Below are 18,500 nucleotides of genomic sequence, written 5' to 3' on the forward strand. Positions count from 1 at the left end.
ATCAATTTCTTGAAAACTTCAAGCACCCGCTCTAATACCAATTGATGTGACCCAATTATGATGACATGACGAATGCGGAATTGTAATTATAAAGTGTATCAAATCATATCAAGAACACACAATGTAAATAAAATGGTTTGAGCTTTCATTAATCTAGTAAGCTATTACAAAGTAGGTCTTGTAATAATTCTCTCACTAGACTAATCTCTCAAATGGGTTTTTACATAAAATGTGAGTCACTCACTTCCTATTTATAGGAAAACCTAAAGTCATTACACAATCTAAGAGGGTAAGCCACATCTAATGAGAACTTTGCACCCTAACAAAATTTTTACTTTGAATTTTTCGGACGTTACAGTTTATTACCCTACAAGTTTGTTAGTTGTTAATTAATTTTTGTTAATGACCGAAAAACTATGCCAATATGAGATGTCGAGCTTTGTAACGGCCTGACACTTTGGCGTGGCAATTATTTTTTTTCCAGATACCACGAAACCAAATGGAATAGGTATGTGCTTAGAAAAGTTAATATTTTGTTTGGCGGCTAGTTTTGAATCATCTTCTTTTACGTCAAAATCCGGTGGAGAAAGGCTTGGATATTCCCTTGGTCCATTGTCAAGTATGTCATGGGACCCTGAAGATATTTTGCATTTGTTTATTAAATGTGAGATAGTTGTGAGAATGTGGAGTACTATATTCAAATGGTTAGGGTCAGGTATGCCTTTAGTGTAAGCGGTAGCTATGTTGCTCCAATGGGCATGCACGGGTTCGTTGAGTATAAAGAAGACGGCATTGGTTGCTTTGATCTTTGATCGCCACCATTTGGGTGCTTTGGAGTTATAGGAATGATGTCGTTTTTGCAAGGAACACATACATAAAACAATTTATTTTTAATTCGCATAGAGATTTTTCATTTATTTGGTTCAAAAGTAGAAACCAAAAGATATTAGGTTTTGGGCTGACTATTTTAAGAAAACCAAACAAATGTCATAGCTTTATAAGTTTTCGCTTTCATCTATTGCTAGAGTAGTTGATCAAAATGAGTTAGGGACAAGAGGGAAATTATCTTTTGTGCACCTCAAAAGTGAAGTGATCCAACAGTTGTACCCAACTCTAGTTGACATTTTAGAGACACCAAAAATTTTACCCATTAAGGCCCAAATGCAGGCTTGAAAGTTGAAACTAAGGTCTACTTTCATTTGATAACACTTCTTTGTTGTGGATGTCGTAAACAAAAAAAGTAATAATAAGAACAATTTCTTTTCCTTTGGCAAATTACGATTTATCTTTTTCCCTATCAACTAAGAGATCATCCAAGAATTTATCCCACTCCTAATAAGATTTCTCTTTAATGTAATAAGGTTTCTTTTTTCTAATGGTGACAATTGCGTCGTGTCGTGTCAGGTTCGTGTCGTGTCGAAACCCGTTTATTTTCGTATTAGGGGTATTCCTTGAAATATGTTGTGTCATGTGAGGTTAAAAGATTGAGCATGTTGAAAGAGTAGGAGTTAGGTAGGCAGAATGGAGAAACAAATAGTTTGGAGGCGGAATATATGAAGTCATATCAAATTCAGATGGCAAAATTGAAAGAGTGGGAGTTGGGGAGGCAGAAGACAATGTAACAAGGATGAGAGAGTGGTCAAAGGGACCGTGTAGTTTAGGAGAGAATGAAAAAACTGAAAATGAAGTCTTGATCTTGACGGCTAAGAAATTTCAACATTACAAAACGACTCAATTGTAATTTGAAGGTTTTCTTTTACTTATGCTTTTGGTTTTGTATCTTTCTAGTTTATTTAAATAATTCAAAAAACTTGCATATAAATAAATGGGTCATATTCGAGTTGAAATTTTTAACCCTAACCTTACCCGTTTACTTTTCGTGTCGTGTCATGTCAATCCGTTTATTTAAACGAGTTGAAATATCTTATTCAAACCCGTTTATTTCATATCAAGTTCGTGTCGGTTTCATGTCGTCTCACTTTTTTCCACCTCTATTTTATTTCTGGTAAATAATTGAACATGTGCCAAACCTGCAAAAGCAGTCAACTTCACAGAACAAGAATCTTGGCCCAAAAGATTAAATTGCAGCCCATTTCAAATATTCCACCACAACATATGAGAAGCAATGCATCTATTCCTTAACTTATCATGTTCCATAGCTTTAGAAACACACCTATATAACTTTTCAAAACTCACCTTCCCTTCAAGTTTCGTACAACATATTCATAGAAAGATGGCACTTAATTTCGACAAAAAACTCATGAAAGTTGCTGATGAATTTGCCGATTTCGACCTTTTAAAGACAAAGGACCAACCTGGTCCTCGTTTTCAAACTCAAGAGACAGAATCCATGTTCATCCTCAGTGTCCAACTCCAAGGTTTGTATGAAGTTGACATGCATAAAATTTTAAATTAGCTTTTTTGATTGTTAACATAACAAATATATTTGGTGTAGTCTTATAGGATGTATAAGAACTCAGTAATAGTAATATTAATATGTTATGTCAATGTTATGTTTGACGTGAACTCAAGGAAACAAATAAAATAATTCCTTCCATTGGAATACGAAGATGTTGTCTTTGTCTTCAGATCCGGAATGGAATGGAATAAAAAAATTTCAATATAATAAAATTATATTAATATTTATTAAAAATGACGAGAAAATATATATTTGTTATTTTTTGTAGTGATCTTTTATTATCTTTCGTTACATTCTTTTGGTCGATCCAAACATGCTCATATAATGTAAAGACTGATCTCATATCTTATTCATTCTATTACTTTCATCCAACAAAACAAGCTCTTAGTTTTGAATTAAATGAAATCCTATAGGTTATAAACGAACACATATAAAAGTTGAGATAAACAAAGATGGGAATATCACAATACATGGCGAAAAACCATTTCAAGATACATTGATGGTTGGAGGAAAAGTCATAAAGAAAGATATCCAAATGCATGGATTCCGAAAACCATTCAAAATCCCACAAGGGGTTGTTTTGGATAAAGTCAAAGCTAGGTTCAATGAAGAAAACTCAGAACTTGTAATTCGAATCCCAAAAGCTACAAAAGGATTCATCGGGATTGGAATTGAGGAGTTGAAAACGAAAGAAATCCCATCAGAATCCACAGAACTATTACATATTTATTCTAATGGAGAGTTGTCAGAGCAAGAAATTGAAGAGAAAAATGTTCAAGATTTCACAGAAAATATAAAAGAAGAACAAGTTGAAACTAATGATGGTGAAAGCAAAGAGCATGATAACCAAGAGCCAAAATTGCCACAAAGGAAGTTCAAGATAAGCACTCCAGTCGTGTTTGGATCCACTTTCTTTGTGTCTCTCATCGTGTTGGTTTTCCACTTGGTCCAATCTAAAAAACCAGTAAAACAACAAAAGAAAACAGATGAAGATTAGTTTAAAATTAGCCTTTATTAACGTTATTGATCATGAAAGATCGTTTGCTAAAAGAAATAAATTTGTGATAGTATGTTATATTTATGATTTGTTTTTTTTTTAACGTAAATCATTTGTATATAGTTTAATTGGTATGAAAAGTTATTTATTGTCTATATATTTTTGCACGGGTAAAAAAGACATAAAACTAAATCTAAAAATTACGTGGGTTTTATGGCTGCAAAACCAATTATATAAATCTCCCTGTAATTTGCCTTTTTTTCGTAAGTTTCTTCTAGTGTTTTTCTTATTTATAACATAAAGTTGTTAAAAAAAAAGTCTAGAAATTAGTAGTAAACTAGATATATAGCAAATTATCTAAATACTCATGTGGTTGACTACAACTTGTAGATTCGATTCAACTTTTGATTTTGCATTTTATTGTGGTTTTGCATTATGATCCTTCAATTTTTCATTATGTCCGAAATTTATTTTTACTTTGTAAATAAGTTTGGGGTATTGACATTAAAACATTAAGTAGTGATGTTTTATAATGAATTAATTTATTGGTATAATTTTTTTGGTCAATCATTTTGTATTGGGAAAATGACTTGATAAGGTAAGATACTTTTTGAAATGTACACATTTAGTCCTTATTTTTTTTTTTTTGTAAAATAAACTCTGATACTTTATTTTTTGTAACAATGCAATCATTGTGACCGGCTATACCCGATATACCGGTCATATACGAATTTTCTTTTAGGGAAAATGACTTGATAGGGTAAGATACTTTTTGAATTGTACACATTTAGTCATTATTCTTTTTTTTTGTAAAATAAACCCTTATACTTTATTAATATGTACACATTAGGTCATTTTTACTAGATTCTACAGGTTTTGCTGATTTGGAAGCACAAGTGGCACTAAATAGAAATTAATTAGTTTAGTCATCGGAGGTGGGTGATCCTCCAGCAACAAGAAAAGGGCGGCGACCCTTCTCTTTCTCGTCTCTCTTCCTTCCGGTCGAACAGCAACATCCAAACATCATTTACCTGTTGTGTTTCTCTGATTTGTCTCTCTTTGCCTCCATCTTTGAGATACGTTGCTAGAAAAAGAAGAAAGAATCGACGAGGGAGCTACCAGAGCAGCTCCTCGCCGCCAACTACTGTCTCTACTTCCTCCTGCCTTCCCCTTCGACCTTGTTGTTTTGCCATCATTCCTCCTTGCTACCAGTGATGTGTAGGAACACACAAAGGAGTCACCGGAGATCAGGATTCTCCCTCTTTTTCATGATGAATAAAAGTTGGAAAAATATCGTTGTGGATATGTGGATGTCACCTGGGTATTTCATTTCAACAAAATAAAAGAAAGGGAAAATGACTTGATAGGGTAAGATACTTTTTGAAATGTACACATTTAGTCCTTATTCTTTTTTTTGTAAAATAAACCCTTCCACGTCAGCAAAACCTGTAGAATCCGGTGAAAATGACATAATGTGTACATATTAATAAAGTATAAGGGTTTATTTTACAAAAATAAAGAATAAGGACTAAATGTGTACATTTCAAAAAATATCTTACCCTGTCAAGTCATTTTCCCTTTTGTGTTATGTAATAGCATTGTATGATGTTCCAACTATTACTCGTGTAATTTGTCTACGAACTTTTACATGGTGGTATAATACATTGTTTGATATTCTTCATGTCTTTATAACTTCTTCGACACAGGTCTAATTGTTCGGCATCTCTGCATAAAGCATTGTATAATTGATTAGGGGGAAAAAATTATATAAAATATACTCTAAAAGTAAGTAACATATAAGTAAAATTGATGATAAATCAATGTTTTTAAAAGATCCGATGAATTCTATTTTAAGAGACCATGTTATCATTTATGATATAATATTGTATTCCATTCTATATAAATTGGTACGAAAATACTAACAAGCTCTAGTATCTTTCATTTTTCAAAGTATTTAACCAAAACATTCTCTTTGTAAAATAAGCTTATGAGTATTAAAGTATGTAATCTATGGTTAACACTAACATTGATTCCAACAATTAAGTGCTTGTTAATTCCATTTCACAAAACATGTATGCATTTCACAAATTACATAACTTGAATAAGCACACCCTAATTCAATTGGCCATAGTGAAAAGAGCCGACAATTATACATTTAATGAAGAAAAAAACCAAAGATTGTAGATAGATTTGAAACTTAACAAAAATTCGTGAAATCAAAAACATAGTTCTTAACTAAGAAAGAAAGATAGCCACCCATGACTTACTAAAATCGAAGAAATGGTACTAGGGTAAATAAATAAATAAATGATCCCTACCATGTCGTCACTTTAGTTACAATGTATAAATTTTGCATTGAAATTTTATTGTTTTAATTTTTATAAAATTGAAGTGTTATAACACACATGTATTAATATTTTTATGAAAATTGAATTGTTACAAGTTACAACATCCATGTGTTCTTCCAAAGGAATATGAGATGGCTTATGGCTATATTTCAACCACAAAGGAATATACCACATTAAGGTCAAGATTCCTACCTTATATGGAAATTTTGATCTATAAGTCTTCATTCACAAGTCCTATGAACTAGAGAAATCTTTTGACACCACGAACATAGAAGCTTTGATGACAAATATATATATACAATGACATTGCACTCTTTGTTCAATAACAACAATAATAAAAGGGAAAGAAAATATGAACAACAAAGTAGCCAATTATTCTAAAAGTAGGGTCCAAAAATGATCCATAGAAAGATTGGTACAATAATCATCAAATTTCACCATATTAATTCAAATCTCACATGCACCCACCCCACCCCACCCCCCCTACCCCACCACCCTAACCCCAATCCACTTTCTCTTTATACATAACCTGCCACCCATTTTCACAGCAACACCACTAACAAAACCACACACCAAAAAGCTTTAACAACGTTTACAAACCCCACAACCTGCAAAAAGAACAAAAAAATTCCAATAATCATCATCACTTTATTCCCCACATGCATGGTTATGTTCTTCACATTAAATAGATTATTTAAATCATTACTAAAAAAAAAAGAAATTATGTAATGATTACTAATACCTGTAATAATCTATGATGACAAGAACTCGGCACCGGTCGTATGGTGGCGGAATCCACTTCTCCGGTCGGCAATGGCACCGCCGGATTACTGTTGATGAAAGGTAAAGAACTACCGCCTTTTCTTGGACCACCACCCATCGGCCCACCCGTCGGAAAAATTGCATTCATCGGAGATGGGCTAGGAGATGTTAGTTCTTGTGGAAGGTTAGGCCATGGGTAAGATGGAGATGATGATACAATACCTCCACCACCACCACCGCCGCCGCCACCGCTAGAGCTAGTAGGCGGTGGAGTTGAGGATACAGCTTTCCCATGACCACCACCGGAGCTAGTAGACGGTGGGGTTGCAGATACAATATTCCCAACAGGTGGCTGTGCCGCCGTCGGTGGTTGAGGGAGTGGTGGCGCCGGTGAACTTTCCGGCGTGTGAGAAGAGTAGACTTTAATGGCGAGCTTGTGGTCGTCGTCGCAGGCTTTTGTGGAGACGTTTTTGAAGGCGAAGTAGAAGGAGCCAAGACGCGATGGGTGCCACTTCATTCCAAAACAAAAATAAATAAATAAATTATTTAAAAGGGTAAACTTTTATTTTTTTTATTAATACTTTTGTAATTATTAAAGTTTACTTTGAATATATAATCATGAATATAACTGTTTTACTTTTTATTAAATCAATAATTAACTGTTTCAAGTAATGGTTACAAATGAGTAAATAATGATATTTTATAAATAAAAACATCATAATTACTTTTTTTAAGGTTAACATATTTTATACTTTATTTGTTGTAGCCACATTAAACTGAATATCAGTATTTAAAGCACATAATGAAATTTTTAATTATATGTTTATAACAATAAAAAAGTGTCAAATTTAGGATTAAATTAAAGAGCTAATTAGAGGGGGAAAAAAAAAAGTCGACACTTTTACTAAAAGTGAAATGTATAACAGATAAAGCCGATGATACAATGATTTAAAGGATTCATTGCTTTTTAAAAAGAAAAGTAAATGTTGTTCATAGTTGACCTTTTTCTTTTATGGAATGTACAACAGACGAAGCACGTTGTACAATGGTTTAAGACACTAATCCATTAAGCTTAAGCAAAGAAAAACACAGAAACATACACATGGAAGCTTTGCTTCGAATAGAATGTACAACACATAAAGCATATGATACAATGGTTTAAGCAACAAAAATAGCACACACTAAGTGTGTGTTTTGTGTGTGTGTGTGTGTGAGAGAGAGAGAGAGAGAGAGAGAAAGAGAGATTACAGTGAAGGTGGGAGCTGAAGGAGTGAGAAGAGTTGATTCAGTGAAGTTGCACAAATTGAAGGCTCTTCTGTTCTTGAAAATGTATAGACTGTAGTTGTATTTGTGCCTGAAAACTGAAATTTTCCAAAAGTTTGAGATTAAATTAATTAAATAAAATCAAAACCCCACAAAAAAAAAATTAAGAAAAAGAAAGCGAAATAGGAGGTATTCCATTAAAGAGAAGCAAACATTTGCAAAAAAATGAAGTTATAAACAAAAGAAAAGTGGAATTTGGACTCATCCCACAAAAAAAAGAAAGATTTTGTTTGTGAGAAATGGGACTTAGTAGTTAGAACAAGAAAACGATATAAACAGAAAGGTGAAATTGGACTTATCCTACAAAAAAAAAGGAAATATAAATTACAAAAATGTGGTTCTTGAAGATCTTGAAACTTACTAATGGAGTCACCAATTTGAACACTAGGGTTCTTCCATTGAGAAACCCCATCAACCACAAGTGTTGAGGAATGTGTAAAGTGTTGCAGAAACAGAGTGATGAAAGTGAAGAAGATTATCACACCATTAATGTACTTCACCTCCATTAAAACCCTTCTTCTTCTTCTCTTCTTCTTCTTGTTAACTCACTTGATAATTTGCAGAGAAATAGAGAGGTTTTAGTGAGAATGGAGAGAAAAATGAAAGCTTTGAGGTTGATATTTGAAAGCAAAAATGGGGCTTTTTTGGTCACGGGGAGAGAGGGGGACTGGTAAATTCTTGAAAAGTGTGTGATTATTTTACTAGGGTTAATGTGCATCTTTTAATGAATGATGTACAAGTGTGTGAAGCATTTATAACCTACATGGAGAAGAAGGTGGTGGCTTAAAGTAGAAAGGGTTTGCAAAGATGTAAGGGAGGTTTGTCACACATAATGTACAAACAATAATGCATGTTGTACATGTCAATGGAGATTCGACTCTTGGTCTAGGTAAAACATGGTTTGCAAATATGTAAGCCAAAAAATAGAACATGTTTATATTTATGAATTATGAAAATTTACGATTATCATATTGTGTTTTTTATTTTATTTAAAAAGAAATTGTGTTTTCTAAAATGTTTGGTGTGCTTAAATTTTTTCCTAAAAATTATTATATTTTGAAAGTGCTGTTCAATTATAATTAGATTTGCATTTGGTGTTAGTTATAATTAGATAGAGGTTTGGGAAAACCAGGAAAATTAAGAATATTATATTATAATACCAAAACAATATTTCAATATGTTGTTATTTTTTATTATTTATTACAATATCCACAATGTAAGTAATATATGAGTTGAATAAGATGATAACTAGGATTGAATAAGAGTTGAATGAAGTGTACGTGATGATATAAAATAGAGTTGAATAATCATTAAATAATTTAATAGAATAAATAAAATGATGATTAAGATTGAATATATGTTTAATGTATTGTGGATGGTGTTATAAAGATGTTTAATGAATGATATGACAATCTATTAAATTTTATATTGAATTGTGGATGCTGATAAGATTTTGGCGGACTTGAGTTGTTAATTAGATGCTCTAACCTAGCTTTACTTGCTACCATTTTATTTACTTTAATATTTTTGTTTTATATTAAATTGTTTAACAAAAATAAAATGTGTATATAAAACTGAAGTTATGTTCAATATTTGTCATTTTCATAAAAGTAGAAATAAAATTGATGATAAAAAAAATTGAGTAAAAATATTTAACATCGATTTCATTTTGAACATATCCATTAGATTTGTCAATGGTGTAATCCATTTTATATTTTTTATGTACTTTGTTATAAATTAAGTTATTATATAAAAATGATTCCGATGAAAATTGAAAATGTAAAACTGGGACCACTTTAAGTTACTATATAAGAACGTCCTGTGCCACATGGCATGAACCTTATGTGCACTATGGGAGAGAAAAACCTTGGACCGACCAACACAGATAGGAATAGGGTTAGCATGATGTGATTCTTTGTGGTGATTGTTAGACTTAAACCCTAAATTATATTCCTGCTGTTTAAGTTTAAGTTAATAGTTTATTTTTGATTTTTGAAGTTTTTTTCTTCTATTTCGATCTTAAAATAATGACAAAACGTTTAAAATACAATATATTTATATATTTTGCATCAAGTATTATCTATAAAAAACAAAAATATTTAAGATCAAAATTGAAACAAAAATAACTTCAAAAATTAAAAATAGACTTTTAATTTAGAACGAAGATAGTAATATTTAAGGGGAGTATTGGTGGCATGAGTATGGCAAAAGAGGAGGTGACACGTATATGGTATTTAGGTGGTGTGACATACATTGCTTTCTGAACATAGGATGTCAACATGATAAGTTCAAATGGTATTAGAATGTCTAGCCATGTCTTTTTTTTTTCTTTCTTTCAGGTTATCAATTCTTTTTTTTTTTTTTGTCACAGTGCACCACTCCTTTATATATGGCAAGATGACATAGAATATGACAAAAATGATGTTGAGTCTTTGTTATGCCTACCACCCCAGCCTAACTATGATTTTTCTTTTCAAAAATGAATTTGAAAAGGAGTGAGTGATTCCTTCCAATCGATTCAACCAAGCCACATCAGCTCCACATCAGTTTTTTTCTCTCCTACTTCTTCCATATTTTCCAACCCACAAAATATGGAAATAGCATTTTTTCCGACCTACTCAATTAAAAACATAATAAACAATATAAGGTATAAGTCTTAAAGCACATGGTAAGAGAGAGAGAGAGAGAGAGAGAGAGAGAGAGAGATAGAGAGGGGGGAGAGGTAGAAAGCGGGTTAAGGAACCCACTCAATGAAGCAAATGAGTGATACCACTCTCGTATGAGTAATCCCCCACCCCCACACCCAATTTCGATCTTCTCGAGTCACTCCCTTTAACAATGTGCTTTATACAACATGTCGTTTTCGGTTTTTCGATACAATTCTATTTTATTCAATTGCATTTTTGTTCTTAACCGTGTGCCTTTGGTGCTATTTTTAACCACATGTTTCAAAAAACTTGGTTAGGTATTTGGGACCTTTTGTAGTTTTTAGACTTTAAAGGCTATTAGTTGTAATAATTAAAAAATGGTTTAGGTTATTTTTGGTCATTTAATTTATGTTTTTGTGTTCATTTGGTCACTTAACTGATTTTAAGTTTTAAAATGTCACCAAACTTTTGATTTTGTGCTCATTTAGTCACCTAACTTTTGGTTTGGTCAGTTAACTTTTGGCTTTGTGCTCATTTAGCCACCTAAATTTTAAAATAAAGTTATAAAAATGAGCACAATTTTAATAATCAGGTGACTAGATGAGCACAATTTTAAAATTAGGAGACTAAATGAGCATAAAACCAAAAATTAAGTGACCAAACCAAAAGTTAGATGACTAAATGAGCACAAAGCCAAAAATTTAGTGACCTTTTAAAACTTAAAATGAATTAAGTGACCAAATTAACAAAAAATCAAAAGTTAAGTGACTAAAAATGAACTAAATCATTAAAAAAAATCAATAAGAGAGTAACTTAAAACATTACCAAACCAATAAATTAAGTACTTAATAGTTATTATCTTAAAACTCTAAATTCAAATAACTTATTTTAAAAGTTAAAACATCACCCAAAATATATTTTAAAACACCGTCAAACTATTAAATTAAGTAATTAACAATTAACATTTTAAAACACCAAATTCACTATGTGGTGTGGTATGGATTTTTGCGGTTATTCCATTAGTACAAATCTCACCACACATAAAATTTTCAGTTTTTGCATATATATATATATATATATATATATATATATATATATATATATATATATATATATATATATATATATAAACAAACAATATATATAAACAAACAATACCGTCGGTTTTCGTTTCTTGCTTCAGTTTATGCAGTTTTTTTTTTGCATCGGTTCAATTTTTATCACCTCTAATATGGATATGTATGTCTTTTCCAATAAGATATTACAATCTTTGAAAGTTAAACCCCCCCCCCCCCCCCCCCCCTTTCTCTTCCTCTTAACTTAAAAGGGTGGCACGCAAGGCTTTAAGTAATAGGGTTGTTTTAGAAGCTAGATCTAGAGTTGGTCATTCATGTGATATCTAAAGGTTGTAGAGAATATGAAATGCATCATCATATAGGTTTATAAAAACATAATTGAAATATCAATAGAAAAACTCAAATTGTATATAAAATCATGATTACAGAGCAAGGAGATCGGAGATAAGGTTAATGTAAAACAAACTTATTTTATGGAGTTTTTGTTGATAAGTATGGAAGTGAGAAAATGCAAGGAGTGGAAAAATTCAAGTAGGGAAAACAAAAGGTGAAGAAAGGAGTGGCTAAATCAAAGGCAAGGGCATATTACGAGGTGTACAAGGATATTTGATATTTATAAGGGCAAACATAACTTACAATCTTCAAAATTCTAGAAAGAAAGAATATGGACATGAGAAACATAAGATGTATTAAGGATGCTATCAAAAACATTTAAGTGAAATATAAAGACATTGAGAAGAAATGGGGTAATTTATTTCATTCTTTATTAAATTAGGCAACTTAGTTGATGAGGAATAGAAATATGGAGATCACTAAATGGCATCGGTAGGTCTAGATAAATGTTAAGCATGAATATTAGGAAAACAACTACCATGTTAGTTGAGGAAGTAACTGACCCAACTCTAGCCAAGATGTCCAAAACTAAAAAAATGCTAGTGTAGGTTTTTTGTAGTGCTCTTAATATCTTACTTGATGAGTACTGACAAATAACAAAGGTCAACCAAGTAAAAGAATTTGTTAGTATATGTGTTTTATGTAGTTATGTATTAAATTATAATTTTCTTGAAGGGGAATGCCTAACACCGGTAACGCAGATGTTGAGAAGGGTAACCAAGAAATATGCATGGAGTCATGAAGGGGAAAGTTTGTGAGTTAAATTAAGATGAGGGTAGCAAAGACACCCAAAAACTCTAAGGTGAGAGTATGTAGGGTGTTTACTAAAAAGCTTGAAGTATGGTGTGTCATTGTTTATAGCAAATGATGGTAGGATATTGAGAAGATGACATGACATATGTAAGGCTTCTACCTAAAACGTGGGTGGAACAAGAGAATGAAAAAGTAATGTGTGAATAGTGTTGTTGATAGTTCAGAACATATGTTCATATTTACCATTTTGTTAAGATGTGTACGGGCAAGAAAAACAAATGGAGATTCAGTTAGTGTCACACAATTCATGAAAGGCATGTTTGCTAAATTCCTTCATTTTTATGCTTATGTTCGAACTCAGTTTAATCGTGAAATTAAGGCATTTCAGTGTGACAATGGAGGGATTTTAACAACGATTCCTTTCATGACATGTGTGACACTAATGAAATTTCCATTCGTTTTTCTTGCCCATATACATCTCAACATAATGGTAAATCCGAACGTATGTTGCGAACTATCAACAACACTATCGGGCAATACTTTTTCATTCTCATCTTCCACCCACGTTTTGGGTAGAAGCCTTACATATTTCATGTCATCTTCTCAATATCCTACCCTCCTCTGCTATAAACAATGACACACCATACTTCAAGATTTTTGGTAAACTCCCCACATGCTCTCACCTTAGAGTTTTCGGGTGCCTTTGGTACCCTCATCTTAATTTAACTCACAAAATTTCCCCTCGCACAACTCCATGCATATTTCTTGGTTACCCTTTTCAACATCGGGGTTACCGGTGTTACAACCTTTCCTCCAATAAAATTATAATTTCTCGACACGTTAATTTTGATGAAAGCATCTTACCTTATGGTTTCTTCACTCCTAATAACCTCCATCGTAAGATTTACTTGAAGAATTTTCTGATCACTCTCCCGTGGCTCAAAAAATTTTCACCTCCCCTCCCTCCAATGATGTCCCTGCCTTGGTTGTTACCCCAACTGATTCCATGCCAGTTGCCACACCAGCCACTTCATCCTCTTCTACCACCACTCCCACAGTCTCGTTTACTCCTTCTTCGATAGCCCATCCCCCTCATAGTTCCATAGCCCCCACTCCTTCCCACTCGATGACCATGCGGGCCAAAGGCAAGATTTCTAAGCCTTTTACCTTCATTAATCTTCTAACCTAATCTGATTCATCCCTTCCCCGATCTTATTTACATGCTTTAGATGATCCTAACTGGCTTTTTGTGATGCAAGAAGAGTATGATACTTTAATGAAGAATAATATGTGGACTCTTGTTTCATGACTACAAGGGGGTTAATATTGTTAGATCGATTTGGTTAATTAAGAAGAAGCAAAATGCAGATGGTTCCCTTAACAGGCATAAGGCTCGCTTGGGGACTAATGGTAAAAGCCAATGGTTAAGTATTAATTGTGATGAAAAATTAAAATGATTGTAAAACCCGCATCTATTCGTACCGTTCTCAGTCTTTCTCAGCACTGGCCTATTCATCAACTTGATGTGAAGAACGCCTTTCTTCATGGTCAGCTGTAGGAGACTATGTACATGTACCAGCCCCCGGGATTCTATGACTCGTCTCATCATGATTATGTATGCCCTTTTCAAAAGTCCCTATACGACTTGAAACAAGCCCCTAGATCATGGTACCATCGTTTGCTGAGTTTGCTACTCGGATCGGTTTCTCACAGAGTCATTATGACTCTTCTCTTTTTAATTATCGGTTTAGACATACTTTTGCATATCTACTGCTTTATGTTGATGATATTGTGCTTACAACTTCGTCCCAGGCTCTACTTCAGCAGCTTATTACCTCTCTCTGTACTGAATTCGCCATGACTGATATGGGGCATATTAATTATTTTCTTGGTATCTCCATTCAGTGCACCGGAACCGACATGGTTCTTAATCAAAATAAATATGTTTTGGATATTCATGACAGGGCTCAAATGATGTCTTGCAACCCGTTCGCACTCCAGCCAACACACAAGCTATAAGTTAGGCTCCTCGGGTTCTCTCGTTGCTGACCCAACTCTTTACCAGAATCTTGCTGGAGCTCTTCAGTACCTCACTTTCACTTGCCTAGACATTTCTTTTGTGGTTTTGCAAATCTGTTTATATATACACGGCCCTCGCGAGCCTCACTTACATGCATTGAAGCATATTATTCACTATCTTCGAGGCACCATGGACCATAGCATCCAACTTTATACCTCCTCTTCACGGGATCTTATTGCATACTCTAATGCAGAATGGGGGAATGTCCTGTATCGTGTAGATTCACATTTGCCTATTGTGTTTTTCTGGGCAATAATATCATATCTTGGTCGTCTAAACGCCAAGCCACCATTTCTCGCTCTAGTGTTGAAGCAGAATACAGAGGTGTTGCTAATGCAGTTGTAGAGACATCATGGTTACGAAATCTTCTCAGAAAGCTTCACTGCCCACCAATTAAAGCCACGATCGTTTATTGTGACAATGTTAGTGTCGTCTATATGTTCACCAATCTGATTCAACATCAACGCACATAGCACACTGAGATTGACATTCACTTTGTTAGAGACAAAGTTGCCATTAGAGATATCCGTGTTTTACATGCTCCGACAAGTCGACAACGTCTCCATATGCCGACATCTTTACTAAAGGCTTCCCATCTACACTATTCCTTGACTTTCGATCTAGTCTAAACGTCTGACCTGCGCCTCCCGTTACGATTGTGGGGGATGTTAGTATATATGTTTTATGTAGTTATGTATTCAACCCATTATTTGGCCCAAGGCCTTTTGTGTTGTATTGTATGCCGTGTGTATATTTTGGCAATTATAATGAGAATGATTCAAAGGAAATCTATCACATAATAGAATTCAATCAAGAAGCCTTCTAGCTAAGTGAAAACATTCTTAAAGAAATGCAAGGTGACGATGACTATCTCAAGGATCAATCCAAATCCCATGAACTCTTTCAAAAAGCTTGAGGTCAATTCTAGAAATGAACCTACCTTAGGGTACACCTCAAAGAGGAGGATATGAGACAAACTTCCTAAGATAATTAAATTTCATAGTGTATGACAACATTGATATACTAAATGGGAGGAAATGCTCAGCTTGATTTCTAATTCCAAGCAAATTTCCTAGAAGTTAAAATTCCATAAGCACTTTAACATACTAAAAAAACATATAGGAAATAGACGATTGAGACGATCCACATGTAACATCATCCCAAAATGACATTTAGGTACACCTTAATTGTATCCAAATACATCATGGATGGTATACATGTTGGTAAATATCAATTTTGTAGAAGATTTATAGTCTTGTGTTAGCCCCATTTTGTTTAAATGGATTTGATGATGACAACTTATCGTAAGTGACTCGTATTGTGTTAGTCCCATTTTGTTCCGCTAGAAATATTACAAAGTATTGATTAACTTCCTATTAATATATATAATATATAAAAATATTTGACCTATATATTTTCACTCAATTATGCCTTTGACTACAACTAATTTTATAATACTGAATAATGTAAAATTACATCATTATATGTAAAATAATAATAATAATAAAGAGAGTGATTATATTCCACTAACTATTAGGGAAATAGTTTTAAATATTACTTCTTAAAAAGAGAAAAAGGAAAGGAAAAAGAAGGTGTGGCCAGAATGGATCATGATGATGTTGATGATGGGTATTATTATTCTAAAATCATTGCTCTTGTGATCAGCAACCCTCTAAAGTTCTGTGTGTGTTTGTGTGTGTGTGAGAGAGAGATGTTTACTGGAATCTTTGTGATTTGTTTGAGGAAGTTAAAGAACGTATAATATATATACGTGGGTTGAATTGAAAGAATAAAATCTTGAAAGAAGGCATGGTTTTGAACTTTGATACAACAACAAAGGGACAATTCAAGAAAGAAACAAACAAGCATTCTCAAAACTGAAGCACGCATATTTATATCATATGTTACTTTTAACATCAAATAACAACAATAGCAACAGCAACAGACCCTTTTAACATCAAACAATCTATTAAAAACGTATAGTGGGCCAACTATCGATCATTCCATGAAAATGGTTGATCTTTTCAACTGACTAGCTAAATTCTGTTCATTTTACCTATTATAAGTAAAAGAAAACATCTAAAATGGACTCATGTATATAAAAAAAAAGATTGATTTAATAAAAATAAAAGGTATAAAAAAATGGTTATTATTTGAATAATAGAGTAAAACTGATATTGTCTCGAAGACAAGTGCTGAAGAAAGCAATGAAGCAGGTGGTGGTGGAGGTTTGCTTCCAAAAACAGAGCCAGGGCCTGAGAACGGAGCCATGGGCCATGGGGTGGGGTTCAGACTTCAGACCACCAGGCTTTGTCCCTTTAAAACCTTAAAAGGATAGAAAATCCAGCTAAAAGACAACTAAACTTTTCTTACACACATATTTATCTTTTACTTTTCACTCACTTTTAAGCATCAAAACTATTTTCACTCACGTTATATTATCTTCTTCTTTTTTAATATTAACAGAAAAAAAAAAGACTATTAGAGTTGATCAAAATGATTAAGTTTTGTTATTTATGTGTTTTTAAAATTTTCTTTGTAGGAATGATCCTTTTAGATTGATAAAATTATATATGTTTATTGTATGTATCCAATGTAGACAATGCTATTCAATAAAATAATTATAAGAATAGGTTGTTTGGTAATGTAGCAACGTTAAATCTAACACAACTATCATTATGATAATGTATTCTCACTAATTTTATTTTTTTTCATACATCACTAATTATCTTTCTTATAGAATACGATTATCAATAACATATTCTGATAACATTCTGACAGAATGAGAAAAAAAAACTATAAAATCCTTATAAACTACTTAATTAGTGAGAATGAAAGATAATGACAATAATTATGTGAGGTTGAACATATTCACATTATCAAACAACATATTTTCTTAGTCATTTTTACAGAATAACATTGTCCACACGTTCGTACAATAGATATTCATCTACATTTAAACCTAGTCATATATATATATATATATATATATATATATATATATATATATATATAGGTTCTATGGAAAAAAAACCCTAAAAATCATAAAAATACTTAGAGATCACAAATCTTTTTTTTTTTACTTTATATTCTTAAAAATCGCAAATTTTTATATAATTTCGTTGAATTTTTTTTGAAAAAAAAACCAAAATGAATAAATAATAAAAAAAATAAAAAATCGTTTTTTTAATTTTTTTCAGCGAATTTATAAAAAAAGTTGTGATTTTTAAGAATATAAAGTAAAAAAAAAACTTGTGATCTCTAAGTATTGTTTTATGTATTTTTATGATTTTTAGGGTTTCTTTAGGGTTTTTTTTGTTTTTCATATAACCCTTAGGTTTAGGTTCTTTGGAAAACAAAAACCATAAAAATCATAAAATGGATAAAAAAAATACTTAGAGATCACAAATATATATATATATATTTTTTTAACTTTATATTCATAAAAATCGTAACTTTTTATCCAATTTGTTATATATATATATATATATATATATATATATATATATATATATATATATATATATATATATATATATATATATATATATATTTCATTTTTATTTGATTTTAGTAAAAACAAAGTTTTTTTTTCTCGAAATTTCAGATTTGTTTGTTAGATTTCAAATTTGTTCTTAAAATTAAGAAACACTTTTTTTTTCAATCGTTAATCTGGAATGAATCGAAGAAAAAAATTGTCA

General features: G+C 32.1%; 2 protein-coding genes across 2 annotated transcripts; one reads left to right on the plus strand and one right to left on the minus strand.

Moving 5' to 3' along the window:
- Positions 1–2,193: 2,193 nt before the first annotated feature.
- On the plus strand, positions 2,194–3,573 carry LOC145059064 (uncharacterized). Its single transcript, XM_079006933.1, has 2 exons — positions 2,194–2,378; positions 2,833–3,573. The coding sequence occupies exons 1-2, from the start codon at positions 2,234–2,236 to the stop codon at positions 3,414–3,416; spliced, it is 729 nt and encodes a 242-aa protein (XP_078863059.1). The 5' UTR covers positions 2,194–2,233; the 3' UTR covers positions 3,417–3,573.
- A 2,544-nt stretch (positions 3,574–6,117) lies between these two features.
- LOC145057350 (Cupredoxin superfamily protein) lies at positions 6,118–8,497 on the minus strand. The gene is made up of 4 exons (XM_079005166.1): positions 8,211–8,497; positions 7,775–7,887; positions 6,507–7,037; positions 6,118–6,372 (listed from the first exon to the last, which is right to left on the minus strand). Exons 1-4 carry the CDS (start codon positions 8,353–8,355, stop codon positions 6,307–6,309), a joined length of 855 nt encoding a protein of 284 aa, XP_078861292.1. The 5' UTR covers positions 8,356–8,497; the 3' UTR covers positions 6,118–6,306.
- Positions 8,498–18,500: the final 10,003 nt, after the last annotated feature.

The sequence above is a fragment of the Lactuca serriola genome, chromosome 6 (assembly GCF_051521515.1).
Source record: "Lactuca serriola cultivar US96UC23 chromosome 6, Lser_US96UC23_V15, whole genome shotgun sequence".
Lineage (NCBI taxonomy): Eukaryota > Viridiplantae > Streptophyta > Magnoliopsida > Asterales > Asteraceae > Lactuca > Lactuca serriola.